Raw genomic sequence first — 18,707 nt, 5'->3', positions numbered from 1 at the left:
ATACTAAATGTGTTGCGCGTTCTTTATTCGTTGCTACTGTTGATTGATGTTGAAAAGAGACATGATAATAATTCTTCTTCCTCTTGTATGTAATTTCGATGTGTATAAAAAAAAAAAAAAGTAATTTATACTTTTTTTTTTGCTAAAATATGAATATTTACAAATGCACAATATGATGATACTGAAATTAGCAGACATTAGACAATTTTTAATTTTTTGAATAAATAAAAATGAAAAGTAAAAAATTTTTTTTAAATTGCACTTGGAATTTTTCAAATTTTCAAAATGTCAATTTTTTTTTCTTTTTAAAATAATTATTTTAACAAAAAAATTATAAAAATTTTTCGATGTCGGCTAATTTAATTCTTGTACAGTATAACTAAAATCAGCTGGCACTTGCTAATTATTTATTTTTTTTAAATACATAAATTAATTCTAAAAAATTATTTAAAAATTTTAACATGTCAATTTTCTTCCTCACATTTTTATTGCAATAGTTTATTTCATATAAAAATTATAAGTATCACCAATAAAACATTGTTTATAATGTCAATAATGAATTGTTGGATCAGTAAAAATTGTAATTATGTTTTATATTTTTTTTTTTTCATTAATCTAAATGAATTTAAATGATTAAATACAATTTTTTTTTTTTTTTTTTTGTTGATATATTTATTAGTACTCATAAGTATATAATATATATTTTATTATAATAAATTGTCGATAATACGAATAATAAAATAATAAAAATAGGAAATGAAGTAAAATCAGAGTAATAATAGTATTGATTACTAATTAACCAATATTTTCTGTACAATAATTACCTATTTTTGTTATTGTAATTATTATTAATCACTTATCATATAAATTGATTCGTAATGTGTTGTATATAATAATTGATGATAAAAAAAATTTAACCAACAGATGCAAGAACAAGTGCCGCGACATCAGGATCTTGAGAACGTACGGACAATTGCATTGTAACTTGTGATTCAGCAAGAGCTAATCTAGCGCGTGAAAATATTTCCTTTCCACCACGGAAATAACCATGGAGGAATAATACATGAGATGTAGCTCCTGGAGAAACTTTATCGGTTCGGTCTGCTGGTTCAAGAGCCAAGAAACCAATAAGACTCTGTACAGCTGATTCTAAAGTGGTAACATTGGCTCCTAGAGCAAATGTATCTTCCATACAAGTGAATCCACGTGTTGGAGCTGCTTCCCAGGCAGCATTTATGTCTATTCCTCTTGTTCCTGATCCGCGCATTTGATCAGACAGAGTAACTTCAAGATCTTCAAGCTGTGAAAATAAATATTTATATAAATAGTAATAATATTTTAATTAGCAACCTTGCAGTCACTATGTGACTGCCATAAGTTGTAAACTATAAATAAATAAAATTTTGCTTTATTAAATAATGAATTTTGTAAAATTGCACTGTACTTTCTTAAATATTGACGTTTTTAAAGATATAAGCTTATCCCGATGTTATACTCATCAAGAGCTTTCATTGAGTACCCACATGCATTTTGATATATTTTTCATATATACATATATATAAAATATATATGAAAAATTGATGTGGGTACCCAAAAGAAAGGTCTCGATGAGTGTAATGTCAGGGTGAGCTAAGATCTTTAAAAATGTCATTAGTTGACAAGATACAATGTCATTTCTTAATTATTAACATTTTTTAAGATAAAAACTCATTTCGATGTTACACTCGTCGAGACCTTTCATTTAAGTACCCACATGGCATTTTTTATATATTTTATATATATGGTATTTGTGAAATATATATAATATAAAAAATATATGAAAAATTGATGTGGGTACTCAAATGAAAGGTCTCGATGAGTGTAATATCGGGGTGAGCTTATATCTTTAAAAATGTCAATATTTTACAAGATATTTGTTAAATTGCTCTGTACTTTCTTAATTATTAACATTTTTAAAGATATAAGCTCATCCCGATGTTACACTCATCAAGAGCTTTCATTTGAGTACCCACATGCATTTTTTATATATTTTTCATACATACATATATGTAATATATATAAATATATAAAATATATGAAAAATTCGCGTGGGTACTCAAATGAAAGGTCTCGATGAGTGGAACATCGGGATGAACTTATATCTTTAAAAATGTCAATAGTTCACAAGATAAAATGTCATTTCTTAATTATGTACCTAGAGATAGAGCATTTCCGAATGCAGCCTAAATATTTATCATAATAAATTGACTATCAGTGATAATGATATGAAACCTTGAAAAGGTACAAATTCAAATCAAGACCTTTGCAATGGCACAAAATTTTTCTTATTCTCTCAACAATATAGATAACAATAATAACAATACAAACCATATATTCATCTTGATATCCTTGATCAGCTTCAGGTAAACCAGTTGTAGGATCACAATCCCGTGCGATAAATTTAAGTGTAGCTGGCGTTGACATAACACTTGAATTAATATCCTCTGGATATTGTAAAATAGTGTAAGTTGTACCCGGTTCATTGTATGTCAATCTCGGACAAGGAATTTCCCCAATAATAGTATAACCTTCAGGTGGTTCTATAGCAACACTAACATCCTCCAATACTAAATCAGATAACGTATTCAAGCAATCAAATTGTAGAATAAGAAAATCACCACAAGAGTGTTTAATACACTTGACATTGTACTCAGTTTCAGACTCAGTAAGTTCAAATGTAGCTGATGATTTAAACAGCGGTGATTTTTTAAGAATCATCATCAATTGCGGAACTTGGGACAATTTTTCAGTGAAATGTTCTTCACGTGTCAATCTCGGCTGAGCCGGTCTTGTAATTAATTTTATCTCCGCAGGATTTGGTTCTTGAATAGTCTGACCAGGTGGAATTTGACTTATATCAAACGGTTGATCCATAGGCGATTGAATGTAATTATGTAAAGCGCGTTCTAGACTTGGAATAGATAATTGCGGTGGATGAATTAGCGTAGATAACGATGAAGAATCTTCACGTTCTTTAAGAATTTTACAGTAATAGGCAGCACGATCACGTACTTCATCATCAGAATCTAATTGACAGCGTGATAATAAAACAAGTACATTAGGAAGTAAATCCGGACAGACTGCTGCAAAATGAGCAAGCGCAGCTACAGCAGCAGCTCTAACACTGGCGCTTTCCAGAATAACTCGATTGTAAATAAAACGAATGTGCCTAGAAGGATTTTTTGATGTAGGTCCTTCTTGTCCTAGAAGATGCAGAATTCTAACAGCAAGTGAAGTATGCTCACAGTCTTCAATAAATTCACACAAATGAGCAAGACCAGCTTCTTTAGCTTCAGCATTGCCTTCCATGACTGCAATAATTGTGTCAGCAATAGCCGCTTTATATTCCAGCCCACCTTCATCTCTCAGCATTGCCGACAAGAAGTTCATTAGAACAGAATGTTTCCGAGGAAACTTTTGACACAATGCTCTAATTGCTTGTACCACAACAACTTTAAATTCATCTGAGATTTCTGATACAAATGTTGCAATTTGTTTCATCAAACGATCAACAGAGCTCTCAGCGCCTGTTTTTAATAATGTAGTAATCGCCAGGGTTGCTATAGAACGATTTGAATCAGTGATCAAATTTTCAAGGTCTAAATTACAAGCTGTTACAGCCGCTGGATGAGTCATGGCTACTTTATTTAATGTACGTACAGCAGCAAATCTAAGTGCAGCTTTTGGAGAACCACAGAATAATTGAAGCACGCTTATTGCAGGTGCAATTTCACGAATTCCGCTCTGACTTAAATTAACCAAAGCATGAGCGGCTTCATAGACAACCATTTCTGATTTATGTCTCAAACACGCTTCTATAAATTCAAGCAATTCAGTATTCTCATTATTTGTCTCGTCTAATAATTTACAAGCCATTCTTATCAACATACAAGTTGCGTACGGACTTTTTTGGACATTTTTTATTAATTTAGCAACTAATTTAATAACTGCGTGTTTATCTGATTTTCTGGCTTGGTATAAAACACCAAGAGCGTGATATTGTACCATAACATTGTCGGAATTAAGCGCCTCTTGGGCTTCATTAGCCCATCTGCGAGCAATGTCACCAGAAACATTGCTTAAATGAAGGGATGATACTAAAGCAGCGCTTGACACTGCTGGTGATTTATCAACAATTGCTTGCTTCATATATCTTTCAATTGCAGCCAACATTCCACCATCTGTTATGGTACACAAAGCACGTATTGCTGCTGCTCGGTATAAATCCTCTTTGCCAGTCATGTCTTTAGTTAAACTAGATGTTACTATTATTACATCTTCAGCTACTTGGCTTAATTCTTTGATTCCCAGATAAACTAAGCGACGTAAAATTACATCTCGTGATTGAAATAATTTTGTCATTGCAAAAAATGCTTCTGTTGCTTCCGTGGTACCAAGCTGCTCGCCTTGGTTTAATAGATACAATATTTTTGTTAGTATATGAGCACATTTTCGGGGATTCACGGGTGTGTCATTGAATGTTCGAGCTTCTTGGAGCACTGTTGTTTTTTCCAAATTTTGAAACGGATTTCCACCTCCTAAAAATTGTTATTATTAATATTACATAAAAATTTATGTTTCATAATTTTTATTTTAATTATAATATATTTCATCATTCATGCTGACAGAAATGTCAAACAGACGTGGATTAATTTATAATATATTTTATAGGTAATAACTATTGAATAAATAAACTTACCATCTTCCTCTTCTTTTTTATCACGTTTAAAAGCATTCATCTTTGATTTTTTTATGTTAAACAATTATATTTATTATTACTTTTTTTGCTAATTTAAAAACATTGCCACGTCACCTCAGTGGTACAAATATTCAACATTTAACAGCCGACAGCCATTATCGTTGCATTTCAGTTTCTATCTTTTTTTTATGTCATCAGTTTACTGTTGAGGAGTGGGAATTGTTTATCTATTTGAAAGGGTTCGTAGCGCGCTCTATAGTTAGAATTGAACAATAAACCAACTTATCTGCTGCCGAAAATAAAGTCAGCTATCATTTAACAATTTTTTCATTTTATTTAATAAATTTGTTCTATAAAATTGCATTTTTTATTTCTTTTAATTTCTACATGTCAATTTTTTTGTGAAAATTAAGTTAGCCGACATTTAAAAATTTTTAGTTTTTTTTTTATTTCATTTGTAAAAAATTTGAAAAACTATAAGTGCAATTTAAAAAAAATATTTTTGATTTTTAATTTATTAAATTAAGCAAAATCAAAAAACTTAAAATAACTGAAAGAATAGCCGCCAAATATAACAATAATTTCAAAATCCCAAACTTCACCAGCTTAGTCTATGAACACTCTTTTGTGGTATCCGCTATCCGACTTTGGAGGGAATTACCAATTGAAATAACTAACTTACTGAGTCTTGATACTTTCAAGACCAGTTCCTATGAATTTTTTCTTCACAAGGAACGAGAAGGCCAACCATGAACGTCTCACAAATTACCTAGCTCAGTTTAATTTTTGGATCAACTTACTTACTAAAAAACTATTTTCTTTTGTGTTTGCTATCAAGAAATCTACCTGCTATCAGTCTTAAACAACAAATTAATCATATATACAAATTAAATTATTTCGTCTATCTACATAAATTATTCTTGTAAAGATTTGTTGAGTATATTACATACTAAAGTTTTCATTTTTCAAATTTTTAATATTAAACCACTGTCAGAAAAATATTCTAAATGAAATTGTAAAACAATATAATTATATCTTTATTGCTCATTACGTGTACTTTAATAAAATTGAAATGTATACTTTGCCATTTGGCCATTGCCTTGGCATTAAATCATAAATAAATAAATAAATAAATAAATAAAATATCGGCTAACTTTATTATCTTTTTTTGCACTAATTTATGTTTTAAAAAAATTCTAAAAATTATTAAACATCTGCTACTTTAATTTTCATGCTGCTAAATAGTTTCTAATCTTGAAGATTTAATTAAAAATCCAAAAATCTGAAGAAATAAAAAAGTAATCAACTCTTTAGTATAAAAACTTTGTAAAGAATGCGAAAACAATCAAATCTATATACATATATATAGTTATAAAAAAAAAAAATTGTTTTTATTTTCAATTTATAAAAAAATTATCAGATATCTGTTGTTTTATCTGTCAAAATTTATTTACAAATATTACTAAGTTGTAAAAATTTTTTTTATGAAACTAATGAAGATAAAATTGATAAATATAATTTAATGGATAGAAAAATATTAACTATTGCAATAATTTTTCATATTCTTTCATGGAGTACTTCTATATACTTGTATTATTATTATTTTAAAACTTATATGAGTCAATCAAAAAATTCCTGCTTCCTTGAAAAATTTATTTAAAATACGACAAAAAATAATTATTATAATTACACATTTCTGAATTAATACCAAATGTCAAATTCATCTAATAAAACTTCAACAGATCCCGATGAAAAAGAAGACAAAGTTAAGAAAAAAATTATTAAATTCAGACCAACTCCTGGTCATGATCCAAGGTAATTATTTTAATTACTTTAACAATTAATTTTTTAAAAATACTTATAATAATATTTCAAAGGTTCCAACAAACAAATCAATCACTTAGATGCTACGTAATGTATACAGATTTTTATCGATGTGAAAAAATTCTTGGAGAAAATGAAAAAGCTTGTCAATGGTTTAAAGATACTTTCCAAGCTTTGTGTCCAAAAGCTTGGATTGAACAGTGGGACAGTCTTAGAGCGCTAAATCCTCCCAAATTTCATTGGCATAAAGAAAGAACTCAAGGAAAATTTCCAGGAAGGTCTTATGCGAATTAATAAATATTAAATTAATTCCTTACTAAAATCTAAATAAATAAATAAATAAACATATTTTAAAAAAAAAATATTCAACTTTATTACACACAGGTACAGAACGTGTATTTATATGAGGTATATATGTCTGATATTAACACTATTCAAAAACACTATTTCTTTCCAACGAGTTTAATTAAGTTGATATTTATCAATATAATTTTTAGTCATTTTTTTTATCTTGAAAAATTTTTTACCGTTTCATTTTCGTTTTTTTTTTTTTTACTTTCTACTCTTTCTGATTCTAATTATATTGACATTTACGTTGATTTATAAATTATATATAATACACACGAACGTCTTCTATAAAAGATCTTTTCACATTTTGTTAAACAAAAAAAAATATTTTTTAAAATTAATAATCAGCACGTTTCAAAAAAAAAAAACTAAAAATTAAATAATAATTAACGTAAAACGAAACATATTTTTTTTTTATTAATTTCTAAATATTAGTTTATATTTCCACTGAATATAAACCCGGGAAAAAATCCGAAGTTATTTTTTTGTTCCTGAAAAAAACAACTTACCATCCGTAGACAGATGGATGAGTCAGTATCGCCGGATTATCATCAAGTATAAAACTCTCTTCTATAATTAAATTCACTAATGTATCTGAAATAAATTAATTACAGAAAAAAAACCATTAAGTATTAATTATAGTATCAAAAATTAGTAAACAACTAATAAATAAGCTTAATAATTAATTTAAATCATTCAAATAAAATTCATCAATTACTAAATTAAATAAAAAAATGTGAAGAAGATATCTAAGATTTTAAGTGATTATAAAATAATAATAATATTAATAAATTAAAGATTGTTGATATAATTTAGACTATAGAACCATCTTACGTATCAAAAAATAGTTGAAATCTTGGATAATTGTAGCAATAAATGCTACGTCGTAGACCTATGATTGAGATGAGCATATGTACAAGCGTCGTCCTTACACGTCCCTTTTAATTCAAACGGACACAAAACAGCATTTGGATCCAAATTTCTGTATAAAAGCAATAAAAAAAGACGAGACATGTCCTCAGACCAATAAACAATACAATAATATTCAAATAAAATTAAAATAGTTTGGAAAATCCAAAAGTGCACGACTCATAATGCTCATTTAATTATGAAATATTAATAAAATAAAGAATGTGAAAAAAAAAACAACATAAAACAGCTAAAATAGCACGATAATGGACAAGCGCTTCTAGTGGGATAAATGTATACAATATATATAGATATACAGTTGGGTGTGCCAATATGTAACTTTCATGAGGAACCTTTCAAAATTGGAATTTTGAGTTCCGCTTTTAACAGCAGTTGTGTTTAGACATTTTCTGAGATATTTCGGGGTGAGAGGATTTATTTGATTTTCATAGAATTTTTAACAGGAGATTCAATTGGGCACTTCTGGCCAAATTTTGAATTTTCAGCGGAAATCCCCAAACTAAGCTCCTGTTAATGAATTCTATGGAAATCAAATTTATTGTCTCACCCCAAAATATCTCAGGAAACGCTCAAACACAGCCTCTGTTAAAAGCGAAACTCAAAATTCTAATTTTAAAAGGTTCTTCACGGAAGTTACATTTTGGCGCACCCTAATATACAGTCTTCTGGTTTTTGTTTTATTTTATTAATTGTACATAAACGACACTGAATTACCTAGCCATTCGAATTCGGTGACCTACAATTCTTCCAAAGAATTAAAAAAAAAAATTTTAACTCAATTAATGGATTTTTTAGCAAGTTACAGTGTTTCCGGAGTTTCATACATGACGGACAGGAAATTTTTTTGACCTATTTTGATGTTTTTTTCCGTTTCTATTGTACTAAATCAATTTTTTAAAAGTATCAAATTAATCTCTATTAAATTATCTTGACAATAGTATTCAAAATATATTTATTCGGTGAACTAACAAGACTTTAATAATAAAAATAGTTGCCGAAATAAGGCGAAAAAAATTTTTCGATCGTAAAGCACTCTCTGATGCTTGGCATCATGAGTCGTGCAAAAATAAATAATGTTATTTGAAATTTTTAATTCAAGTGTATGTACTTTACTCACCTGGTTGGATTTAAAGCTGGTAAAATAGACTCATAAGATTTTACTGGTTGAGATAGTTTAATTTTTTTTTCACATTCTTTCCGTCTAGTTGATAAATTATCTCCCAGTATTTTTGATAAGCTATCAGTAATATCTACACTGGAATTACCACCAGAGGAAGAACTGAGCTGAGAAGTTTGTACAGTCGGTTGTATTAATGAAGAAATATCATTAACAGGCGGTGCATTGGTAAACACTGGTAATGTTAAATTATTATCATTATCATTTTCAGTCTTAGGTTCAATGGAATTAATATTATCATCTTGTTGCATTGGTTCTGTCATTGGATACGATTCTTCAGGTAATGTTGGATCTATTGGAGTCAAACGTGACTCCAGTTCATTAAGATCATCTTGTTCGTTTTTGGCAATACACTCCATTTCTATTTGGTTCAATTCACTCTCTAAATTTGGATAAGATATTGTAAATTCTGAATCAACTGGTAATGATTCTAATTCAATATCTATTATTTCTTGCTTAACAGCTACTTCTGTTTCAATCCCTTCTGGATTATTTTTTTTATTATTATTACTATTATTTATTTCTTTTTCTGGTCTAGAATTTGAAGTACCAGATGTTGTTTCTGTTCTGTCATTTTCAACATTTTCAGTTTTAATAACTATTGTCTTATCATTACCTGATTGACCGTCAACACTTGTTACTGTATTAGTAACATTAGTCGAATCTTTTTCATTAGATAATAAATTAACTTGTAATGGCTCAGTACTATTTTCAATTTTCACTTCCCCTAATTGTTCATTCAATTGATTATTTATTTTTAAATTATACAAATCATCAGTATTACAAGTGTCTTTAGATGATACTGATGATTGATCATCATTAGACTGCTGATCACTATTATTACCAATATCAACCGACCCGGCTTTTTTTCTTAATCGTTTAATACGATTTGCAACTTCTTTCATTGCCTCTCTAGACAACTGATTTCCAACTGGTGGTATTCTAAAATAATAAAAAAAAATTTTAATAAAAAAAATAACTATATAAATAAATAAATAAAACAATACTGTACTTGTAATCTTTTCCTACAACAATCAATCCCATTTCAGTACAAATGCGCGCATGATTATTACACTCATTTCGTCGATCATTAACAAAATTTTTATTCGTCATTATTTTACCAGATATACCAGTTAATTTTTCTTGTTGTACTTTCAACCGTTCTTCTGCTAATTTTAACTCAGCTCTTAATCTTTTAACTTGAGTAGACAAATCCAATTGAATTTGACGCTCTGTTTCTAATTCTTGCAAATTTTCAGTTAAAATATTGTACGCATCCAGCTCCATTTGTCTAAAATAAAAAAAAAAAATACTAATCAAATACTTATTTAAAATACATATTTAATTATTATAATAATTAAATATTAATAGGACAGCCTATGGCGTTAATTTGTCTACAATTACTCAAATTTTCTCCTTACAAATTTATTACTTTTTCTTTTATTTTTATGTTTAACTACTCGAGTAATTATGAAGGGATTGATGCAATCCAAATATGTTATTTAATTTTTTTTTTAGTTATCTTGTCAATATAACACTGTTCATTTATTAGTTTTTTAATTTTTTTTAAGCATCGCCAAATAAATTTATTATTTTTATTTTTGTTTAATTTTCGAGCCAAAATTTCAGAATTAAAAAATTTATAATTTATATATTATAATTTAAGAAATATATTAATTGTTGTATAATGCCGATTTGCGTTCAAATGAATAAATAAATAAATATAAAAATAATTTTAAGACTAATTATTTTATAAAGATTATTAACCCTGTTAATAGCTACGGCTGTTGGGTTTGGTTGTTTATTTAATAAAATTAAAATAAAATTAAATTAAAATTAAAAAAAAAAAAAAAAAAAAACTTACTTTTTTTCCGTAAATTTACTTTCCATCGTAGTTAATTTACTTTGTTGCTCCTCAGAAGAAAGTAATTTATAATCATCAATAACTATTTTTATTTCAGCATTAATTCTTTCTGATGGACTCTCTGTTGACTCTGAAGAAGTACCAGTAGCAGTATTTACTGTATTATTTACTGTATCATTTTTAGAAACTTGACTTGAATTATCAATTGATAATTCCGAAATATTTGTTCTATTATCAGAGTTCAAACTCTCTGAAATTACCACAATACTTGCATCAAATTTATTTTCTTCTTCTTCTTCTATTGTCATTTCATTAATTAAATTATTATTATCACAAGTGTGCAATATTTTTTTATTGTAATTGAGCATAACATTGTCATGTTTTCGTTCTTGACTACTAGTCACTGTTTCTGTAATTCCCGTTACTGTCGCTGTAGTCATCGTCGTCGTTGTCTCTATTGTCACTGATTGATCAGTCCGCATATTAAGCTGATCAGCAGTTAATATTCTCAAAGTTGGAGCAGCTACTTTTCCCCTCATATTAACCTGATCAGCAGTTAAAATTCTTAAAGTCGGTCCAGCTACTTTTTCTTGAGGCTTAACAGGCTCTGATTTTTTATCCTGATCCTTTTTAATAACATTTACTTGTCTACGTGGTAATACATCAATATCACGAGTATTAGAAATTTGAATAACAAGTTTATCAAATTTATTATTCCCTGATAGATCATCAGCAGAAACTCTTGGCCAATTAATAACATTTGAATTATTTTTAACGACGTGAGATTCTGAAATACTAGCTATAATATTTGGATCAACTTTCTCTTCTTCAATAATAAATGACTCAATTACAGAATCATGCATATATTCAAACGAATCACTACTAGCTGTTGTTCCAATAGCTTCAATTATTTCATCAGATGATTTAACATTTACATTAACATTTTGAGCAATAGTTTCATCTGTTCTCTCATCATTCAAATTATCATTAGCTTTACGTATTAAATTAATTTTTCTATTTGTTTTAGGAATGATCTTCAAGATTTCTTGGCTACAATTGGCTAATACTTTCAGTCGATTTTCCTCTCTTTTCGATGATAATTCACTATTACTATTAGTATTTGAAATATCATTGTTGATACTAAAACTAATTGATTTATCGGCAGATAAAGTCTTGGCACTGACACTGGTACTGGTACTGGCAGCATTAACAAAAGAACTTGTTTTTTCAACTCCAGGTTTAATTATTTTCTTCGGTAGACTCTTAGTGGGATTTGGAATTGCCTCTGTAGGTTTAACAGCAGAGTTTGGCTTGTCTGGATTTCGTTTACGTTTATCATTAGTGATACTTTTTTCCAACTCAGCAGCTCGTTGTTTAAGACGTCGATATTCTTCTAACTTATCAGGTGGCATATGACGCATAGCCTGAAAAAATTCAAATTATTATTAACCATAAATTAAAAATAAAAAAATTATATTTACCTGGGGTGTTTTACTGAAATCTGATGAATTAGTAGTTGCACTTGATTTAGATGCACTTGATTCTGTTTTTTCTCTCTGAGATCGTAACAAGTCCTCAAGTCTTTTTTCAAAGTCTGTATCAGGTACAGTCAAAGGATTATTAGATCTAGTAGCAGGAATTTTGAAATTAGATCTACATACTGATGCTAATTGCTCAAATTCAGAATCAGTATCTGAATCTTCCCCAAGATTTATCACCATTCGTTGTATTTTCTTTGTTGACGTTATCTTTGAAGTCAACGAGTCAATTGGATCGTTTGTCTTATTAACTGTATTAATATTACTATTATTATTATTATTAACAACAGGATTTGACTGGGGCACTAATGTTGGTACTTTCTTTTTATTTTGAACAAACTTTTGCGGAATTATGCTTTGAATAGCTTTAGGAACTCTTTCAGTTGGTTTTATTGATTTTTTAATTATTTTTTTAGGTGGTCCTTGAGAATCTGCTGAAATTGGACGTTTTTTATTATTATTAGATGTAATTCCTGATGAAGTTGATGGAATACCATCAGATGGTGTAATAGTCTTGGACATTGCTGGTTTTTGTGCGTTATTTTTAACAAATCGTACATTATTTGTTGCAGATTCTTTAGAATTAGAATCTTTATTACTAGACCCAGATGGTTTTAGCCGTTTAGATAACGACGCAAGTGCTAGTGCACGAAGTTCTTCTTCCTCGAAACTCGATCTTCGTTTATTGTCATTTGTTTCACTAGTACTTGCCAAAGATTCTGGTTTTTTTGTATTTTTTATTTTCGACACTTTACCCAACAAACTATCTTTCTTTTGCTTTAAAATTTGATCAATTTTACAATTATTGTCTAATTTATTCGTAATTATAGAAAGCTCTTTTATTGATTCTGATTTTCCAGTTTCGTCATTTAATCGATCAGTTTTTTGTTCTTTCTTATTAATATTTTTATCGGTCAAAGTTTTCGCTTTATTACAAGTAACTTTTGAATTTTTATTAGTAGCAACAGTAGTAGTAGTTATTTTTTTAGAAGGAGTTTTAGGCCGTCCAGGTTTTCTTTTAACCTGATCAGAAGTTGTTACAGATTCTTTTTCCGTAACATTATTTGATGAATCATCAGGAGTTATATTTGAACAGTTAGTAGTAGATTCATCAATAGAACTATCAAAAGCTTCAGCAGAAGTAGAAGCTAATGATTTTTTAACCGGCTGTGGAATTTTAATAGGTTTAAATGTTGTATTAGTTTTAACAAATTGATTATTAATATCAACAGGTTTCATTTCTGCACTTTTAAATACTTTAACTGGATTATCAACTTGTTTTAACGGCAATGTTTTTTGCAAATGTTTATTTATCCTCAGAATAGGAGCTGGTACCAATTTGCTGGTAACATTAACCGTATTATTAATTTCATTTTCACGAATAATAGGTCCATAATCTTCTTCAAGATCTCGAAGAACTTCATCGTACAATGCATCTTTTTTCGCAGCTCTACGAGCAGAAGAATTAACAACTGTTTCGTTAAATTTCACTTGCTCTGTCGGTTCTAATACTTTATTATTATTAGATAAATTTTTATTACCTAACATAGAATTATTTAATTGTTCTAATGGTGATAAATTTAAAGAAGATACATTTAGGCTTCCATATAACGTTGAAATATTATTTAACTCAACATTGTTAAGAGGCATATGTACAGACAGTGTTGGTACCACATTATAATCCATAAAATTCGAAGTATTAGGTAAATAAGACTTATCAGAATCAGAAATTGGATAATTATACTGATTGCTTTTTGGTGAGGCTAATTTACTAGCTGGAATATCAGACGGCGAATAAGGAGCTTCCAGATCAAGCATTTCTTGATTTTTATTATCTTCTAATAAATCGGTAGTTAAATATGAATCTCCAAAAGTATCTCCTACTTCATCTGTCGGCGAATAAGGAGAATAAGCTTGTGAATTTATTTTCTCTCGTTCTACATCGGAGTCCAATTCCATATCAGCAACATCACTTCCTTTGTTGTAATGTACAGAAAAAGCTCCCGGAGAATAAGCACTATTTTCTTCAATGTTTTCAATAACATCATTCAAAAGACTGTCATTATACGTAGCTTCATCTTTAATAACTTTATCCCTTTTTTTAATAAATAATCCTTTATTCTTACATTTGTTCATCACTGCTGTCTTAAGTGCTTGAGCACGTAATTGCAATTCTTCAACATTATGATTACTGTCATTGAAAAGAACAGTTTGTGTATTATCCGAATTTGTTGAATTGTTATCATTATTATTATTACTATTTTGTTGTTGTTCGTCTTCATCTTGTCTAGATTGTTGGGTATCTAAAGCAAGACGTCTTAAAGTATCAAGATCTTCATCATCAAGATTCTCTATTTTTATTGACTCATTATTATTATCTTTACTATTATTATTATCACCTCCTTTAAAATCTGAATGCAATTTAGTCATATTATTTAATTTCTCCTTCAATGAAGATTCTTTGTAACGATTTTGTCTCGCTGGAATTACTGCTGTAGTATCATACTCTTTAACTTTTTTAAGTAACGAAGAAGTATATGCCTCATCATGACGCTTATTTTGATATAAAGTTTTGTGGGAACAATGTTTAGTGGGTACTGACGAAGAAGTTGATGGTTTTCCGGGAGGTAAAAATTTACGAGGTGATCTTCGCCGTGAAGATGGCGACCGTGGATTTTCGGGAGGTGATCTATGTGATCTTACAGGCGAACTGTAATGTTGTCTTGTAGATTTTTGCGACCGTGATTGGTGATTTGTTGTTGTTATTGTTATTGTTTCGCGTACCTCGTTGTAAATAATAGGAGCTGATGCATAAGTCATGGGTTGTGTTGAAATAAAGCTCTTATCATCGGGACGAAAATCACTAACCACGTCAGATTCTAAATCATCCATGGTTAACATTCTTGGTCCGGCTTTTTTTTTCTTTTTTTTTTTACGTCTCTTTTTTTGACCTGTTTTAATTTCGATTTGTTGAGAAGATCCTGGTACACTGACATATTCAATTTCTTCACCACTAGATATTGGTGTAAGTCCATTTTTTGAGTCTTCTTGATTTAGTAATGTCCTATGCTCTGTTCCAATAAATCCATTTGAAAATTTACGATTCTCTTTTCCCCAAGCTGCATCTTAAAAATGAATAAAATATAAAAATCATATATTAACAATAATCCTAACTAGCAACCTTGCAGTCACTATGTGACTGCCGTGACTTATGAACTATAAATATATGAAAAATTGATGTGGACACTCAAATGAAAGGTCCCAATGAGTGTAATGTCGGGGTGAGCTTATATCTTTAAAAATGTCAATATTTCAAAAGATATTTGTTAAATTGCACTATACTTTCTTAACTATTGACTTTTTTAAAGATATAAGTTCATTTCGATGTTACACTCATCAAGAGCTTTCATTTGAGTACCCACATGCATTTTTGATATATTTTTCATATGTACATATATGTAATATATATAAATATATGATATATGAAAAATTCGTGTGGGTACTCAAATGAAAGGTCTCGATGAGCGTGACATCGGGATGAGCTTATATCTTTAAAAATGTCCATAGTTCACAAGATACAAGGCCATTTCTTAATTATGTATCTAGAGATAGAGCATTTTCGAATGCAGCCTAAATACTTATCATAATAAATTGACTATTGGTGAGAATGATATGAAACCTTAAAAAGGCACAAATTCAAATCAAGACCTGAGCAATGACATTAAATTTCATTAAAAAAACCAATTTTATCATATGACTCTCCTGTACACAAAATTTTTCTTATTCTCTTAATAATATAGATTAAAATTAAAATAATAAATTTTGAGGTTGTTTTTTTTGTGCCAAAAATTTTTTTGTTATTTAAAATTTAAGTTCAAAAGCACTAATTCATTTTTATAAATAAGTCTGAAACAATTGTATCAAAAGCAATTAGAATATTAATAGATAAAAAAAAAATTACAGTTGTACCTGAAGCGTCCATTTCGGTTCTTCTCATTGAAAACATATTATTTATTGTGTTTCAATTTTTTAAATATTTTATAAATCAATCTAAATTCTACGATACAAATCAATAAATCGATATCAATTTTTTACTTAGTTAATTGAATATAATTATATTTAATTTACTAAAATTAATATCTACGTGTTAATGTTAGACCAGCTAGAATACTATATAATAACTTTTTGGAATTGTTCGTAGAGACGCTACTTGTATTTACACAAAAGCGACACAATTTATTTACACAAAAGCGACACAATGATAAAGAAAATGCTGATGCGTAGAAGAATGAAAAAAAATTTTTTAGCGATGACGTCATAAGTATTTCACTGATAATTTTTCTAAATTTTACTTTATGGTTTCTTTTCAATCGATACAGCAGTAATTGTTTCAACAGACAAATTATAAAATCAGCAAGACAATAATAAATTAAATAAATTTAATTATTGTAAATTATTTCAATGGTACAATAATAAAGAAAGTTAAATTTCAATGTTAAAAAAAGTATCATATAGATTTTTAGATACCCAGAAATATAGTGCTGTAAATATAATAAAATATATCAATTTTCAATACTTTGTGTAATTGCAGCAAAAGTAGGTAACTGATATCTACATTATTTAATCATTGCGTGTTTATAACTCAGTTTTTTTTTCTTATCTCAATCTCAAATATTTTCTTATTAATTTATTCTGTCTTGAAAATACTGACGATAAAATTAAAAAAAAAAAAAAACCTGTCAGTGCAGATGATTTTAAAAGTTGAGTTACTGATAATAAAAAAAAAAATGTGTGTTTATTTAAAAATTAATTAGTTATTCCGCAAAATGCTGTTTAATTAAATATGCATATAATTAATCAGCATGGTATATAATTAAATGTTTTAATATAAATATATATATATATATATATATATATATATATATATATATATATATATATATTGTATCTATACACAAGTGTGTGTTATAAACCAATAATTGTATTGGTAAATTTTAGAAAAATAATAAAGAATTACCACGTTTATCATTCATGTTGTTTTTCAATTTAATTTTACGTGATCTTGATTTTTTTTTTCTATGGTTGTTTATACTGAGATCTTCTGATGAGCTCACATCTTCCAATGAAATTTCACCTTCTTCTTTCTCATCCATTCCTCCTAAAAATTAATATGATACAAAGAGATTTTTTTATCCAGATATAACCTAATTATTAAACTCTCTGAATTCGAATAAATAATAGCTCAAAAAAATTTTTTAACCACAATAATTAATTTTACGTATAAAAAAAAAGAAAATAAAATTAAACCACGTTTAAAACATTACGTCAAACACGAGTTTTCAGTACAATGCTGTCTATCTCAATAAATGACAACACCAAGGTTAATTAATATTTAATTATTAAATTGTAATAACTAATTTGTGAATATTATGAACTTGAATTAATTTAAAGATTAAAATATTTTTATGTGCACAGAACACAATAATAGAAAATGCTTAAAAAATAAATAAATAATTAAGTACTCACAATGTGTATATAGTTGATTCAATTCACGCAACTTGCGCTCTTGCACAATAAAACGCCATTTTGTATAATTTTGTACAGTATATATTCTGTGAAATGTACAGTGTTATGTCGTGAATTAATTTTATTGAGTCTAGATTACCGACGTGGTCGTAATTCGCCCGGGAATATTGAAATACTCAACTTTGAAATAGCAGGAATGAATAAATATTAATAGATGACTGGGTTTTTAACATTAAAAATAACGGCGAAGAAAATTATTAGTTTAAATTGATTTAAGATAGATTTATTTTTACTTGTATCACTGTTACAATCTGTGTTTTACAAGGAATTTTCTTATACAGTGTTGTTTTCTCCATACCCTACTATAAAAAAAAAAGTACTAGCTACTATTTATTGCACTCTCTGCATTTAGAATTTTTACATTCTCTATTTTCGCTGATACCTTTATTGTACAGTGCATTCCTTTATTTCATACTTTCCATACTTCCTCACTCATTCTTTCATTTCCATTCATTTCTTTCCACTCCTTCTTATCCTTTTCTATTACATTATCCCATCTCTCTTTCACTTTCTTTTAAAACATTTTCTATTTCCCTCACTACCTTACATATCCTTACATATCCTTGCCTCTATTTTTCCCTTGAATATCCCTACAATTCTTTCCCATATCTGTTCCTCCTTCTCAGTTTCATCCCACCACCTCTCCATTTCCACTTTACATTCTTCACTTATCTTTTCTCTTATTTTTGCACATGTTAATAC

The 18,707-nt window shown here is 28.3% G+C and overlaps 3 protein-coding genes across 8 annotated transcripts; 1 reads left to right on the top strand and 2 right to left on the bottom strand.

Moving 5' to 3' along the window:
* Nucleotides 1-732: 732 nt before the first annotated feature.
* Nucleotides 733-4,928, bottom strand: LOC123260377 (coatomer subunit gamma). Its single transcript, XM_044721439.1, has 3 exons — nt 4,739-4,928; nt 2,368-4,577; nt 733-1,300 (listed from the first exon to the last, which is right to left on the bottom strand). Exons 1-3 carry the CDS (start codon nt 4,776-4,778, stop codon nt 914-916), a joined length of 2,637 nt encoding a protein of 878 aa, XP_044577374.1. The 5' UTR covers nt 4,779-4,928; the 3' UTR covers nt 733-913.
* A 1,377-nt stretch (nt 4,929-6,305) lies between these two features.
* LOC123260385 (cytochrome c oxidase subunit 6B1-like) lies at nt 6,306-7,084 on the top strand. The gene is made up of 2 exons (XM_044721456.1): nt 6,306-6,553; nt 6,616-7,084. Exons 1-2 carry the CDS (start codon nt 6,450-6,452, stop codon nt 6,854-6,856), a joined length of 345 nt encoding a protein of 114 aa, XP_044577391.1. The 5' UTR covers nt 6,306-6,449; the 3' UTR covers nt 6,857-7,084.
* On the bottom strand, nt 6,911-18,060 carry LOC123260373 (protein PF14_0175-like). 6 transcript variants are annotated; one of them, XM_044721430.1, is made up of 9 exons: nt 17,946-18,059; nt 17,437-17,577; nt 13,893-15,544; nt 12,363-13,859; nt 10,882-12,305; nt 10,030-10,308; nt 8,958-9,959; nt 7,745-7,892; nt 6,911-7,504 (listed from the first exon to the last, which is right to left on the bottom strand). In XM_044721430.1, the coding sequence occupies exons 2-8, from the start codon at nt 17,570-17,572 to the stop codon at nt 7,790-7,792; spliced, it is 6,093 nt and encodes a 2,030-aa protein (XP_044577365.1). In that variant the 5' UTR covers nt 17,573-17,577; nt 17,946-18,059; the 3' UTR covers nt 6,911-7,504; nt 7,745-7,789. The 6 variants fall into 6 exon arrangements, with proteins under 6 accessions (XP_044577365.1, XP_044577364.1, XP_044577362.1 ...); XM_044721429.1 differs by having other exon boundaries at nt 12,363-15,538; nt 17,946-18,060; XM_044721427.1 differs by having other exon boundaries at nt 12,363-15,544.
* Nucleotides 18,061-18,707: the final 647 nt, after the last annotated feature.

The sequence above is a fragment of the Cotesia glomerata genome, linkage group LG3 (assembly GCF_020080835.1).
Source record: "Cotesia glomerata isolate CgM1 linkage group LG3, MPM_Cglom_v2.3, whole genome shotgun sequence".
NCBI classification, from domain to species: domain Eukaryota; kingdom Metazoa; phylum Arthropoda; class Insecta; order Hymenoptera; family Braconidae; genus Cotesia; species Cotesia glomerata.
The sequence above is the reverse complement of the archived record's forward strand: the minus strand, read 5'-3'. Positions and strand labels throughout refer to the sequence as shown.

Excerpts from the sequence above, each read along its gene's own strand:
- LOC123260373 (XM_044721427.1), bottom strand. The coding sequence starts at position 17,572 with ATGGATGAGAAAGAAGAAGGTGAAATTTCATTGGAAGATGTGAGCTCA. Across the intron at positions 10,309-10,881 it reads AGTAAATTTACGGAAAAAAA|ACAAATGGAGCTGGATGCGT; the intron begins GTAAGTTTTTTT and ends TTTTTATTTTAG. Across the intron at positions 7,893-8,957 it reads CCAGCTTTAAATCCAACCAG|AAATTTGGATCCAAATGCTG; the intron begins GTGAGTAAAGTA and ends GCTTTTATACAG.
- LOC123260377 (XM_044721439.1), bottom strand. The coding sequence starts at position 4,778 with ATGAATGCTTTTAAACGTGATAAAAAAGAAGAGGAAGATG. Across the intron at positions 4,578-4,738 it reads TAAAAAAGAAGAGGAAGATG|GAGGTGGAAATCCGTTTCAA; the intron begins GTAAGTTTATTT and ends AACAATTTTTAG. Across the intron at positions 1,301-2,367 it reads GATATCAAGATGAATATATG|CTTGAAGATCTTGAAGTTAC; the intron begins GTTTGTATTGTT and ends TTATTTTCACAG.
- LOC123260385 (XM_044721456.1), top strand. The coding sequence starts at position 6,450 with ATGTCAAATTCATCTAATAAAACTTCAACAGATCCCGATGAAAAAGAA. Across the intron at positions 6,554-6,615 it reads ACTCCTGGTCATGATCCAAG|GTTCCAACAAACAAATCAAT; the intron begins GTAATTATTTTA and ends AATATTTCAAAG.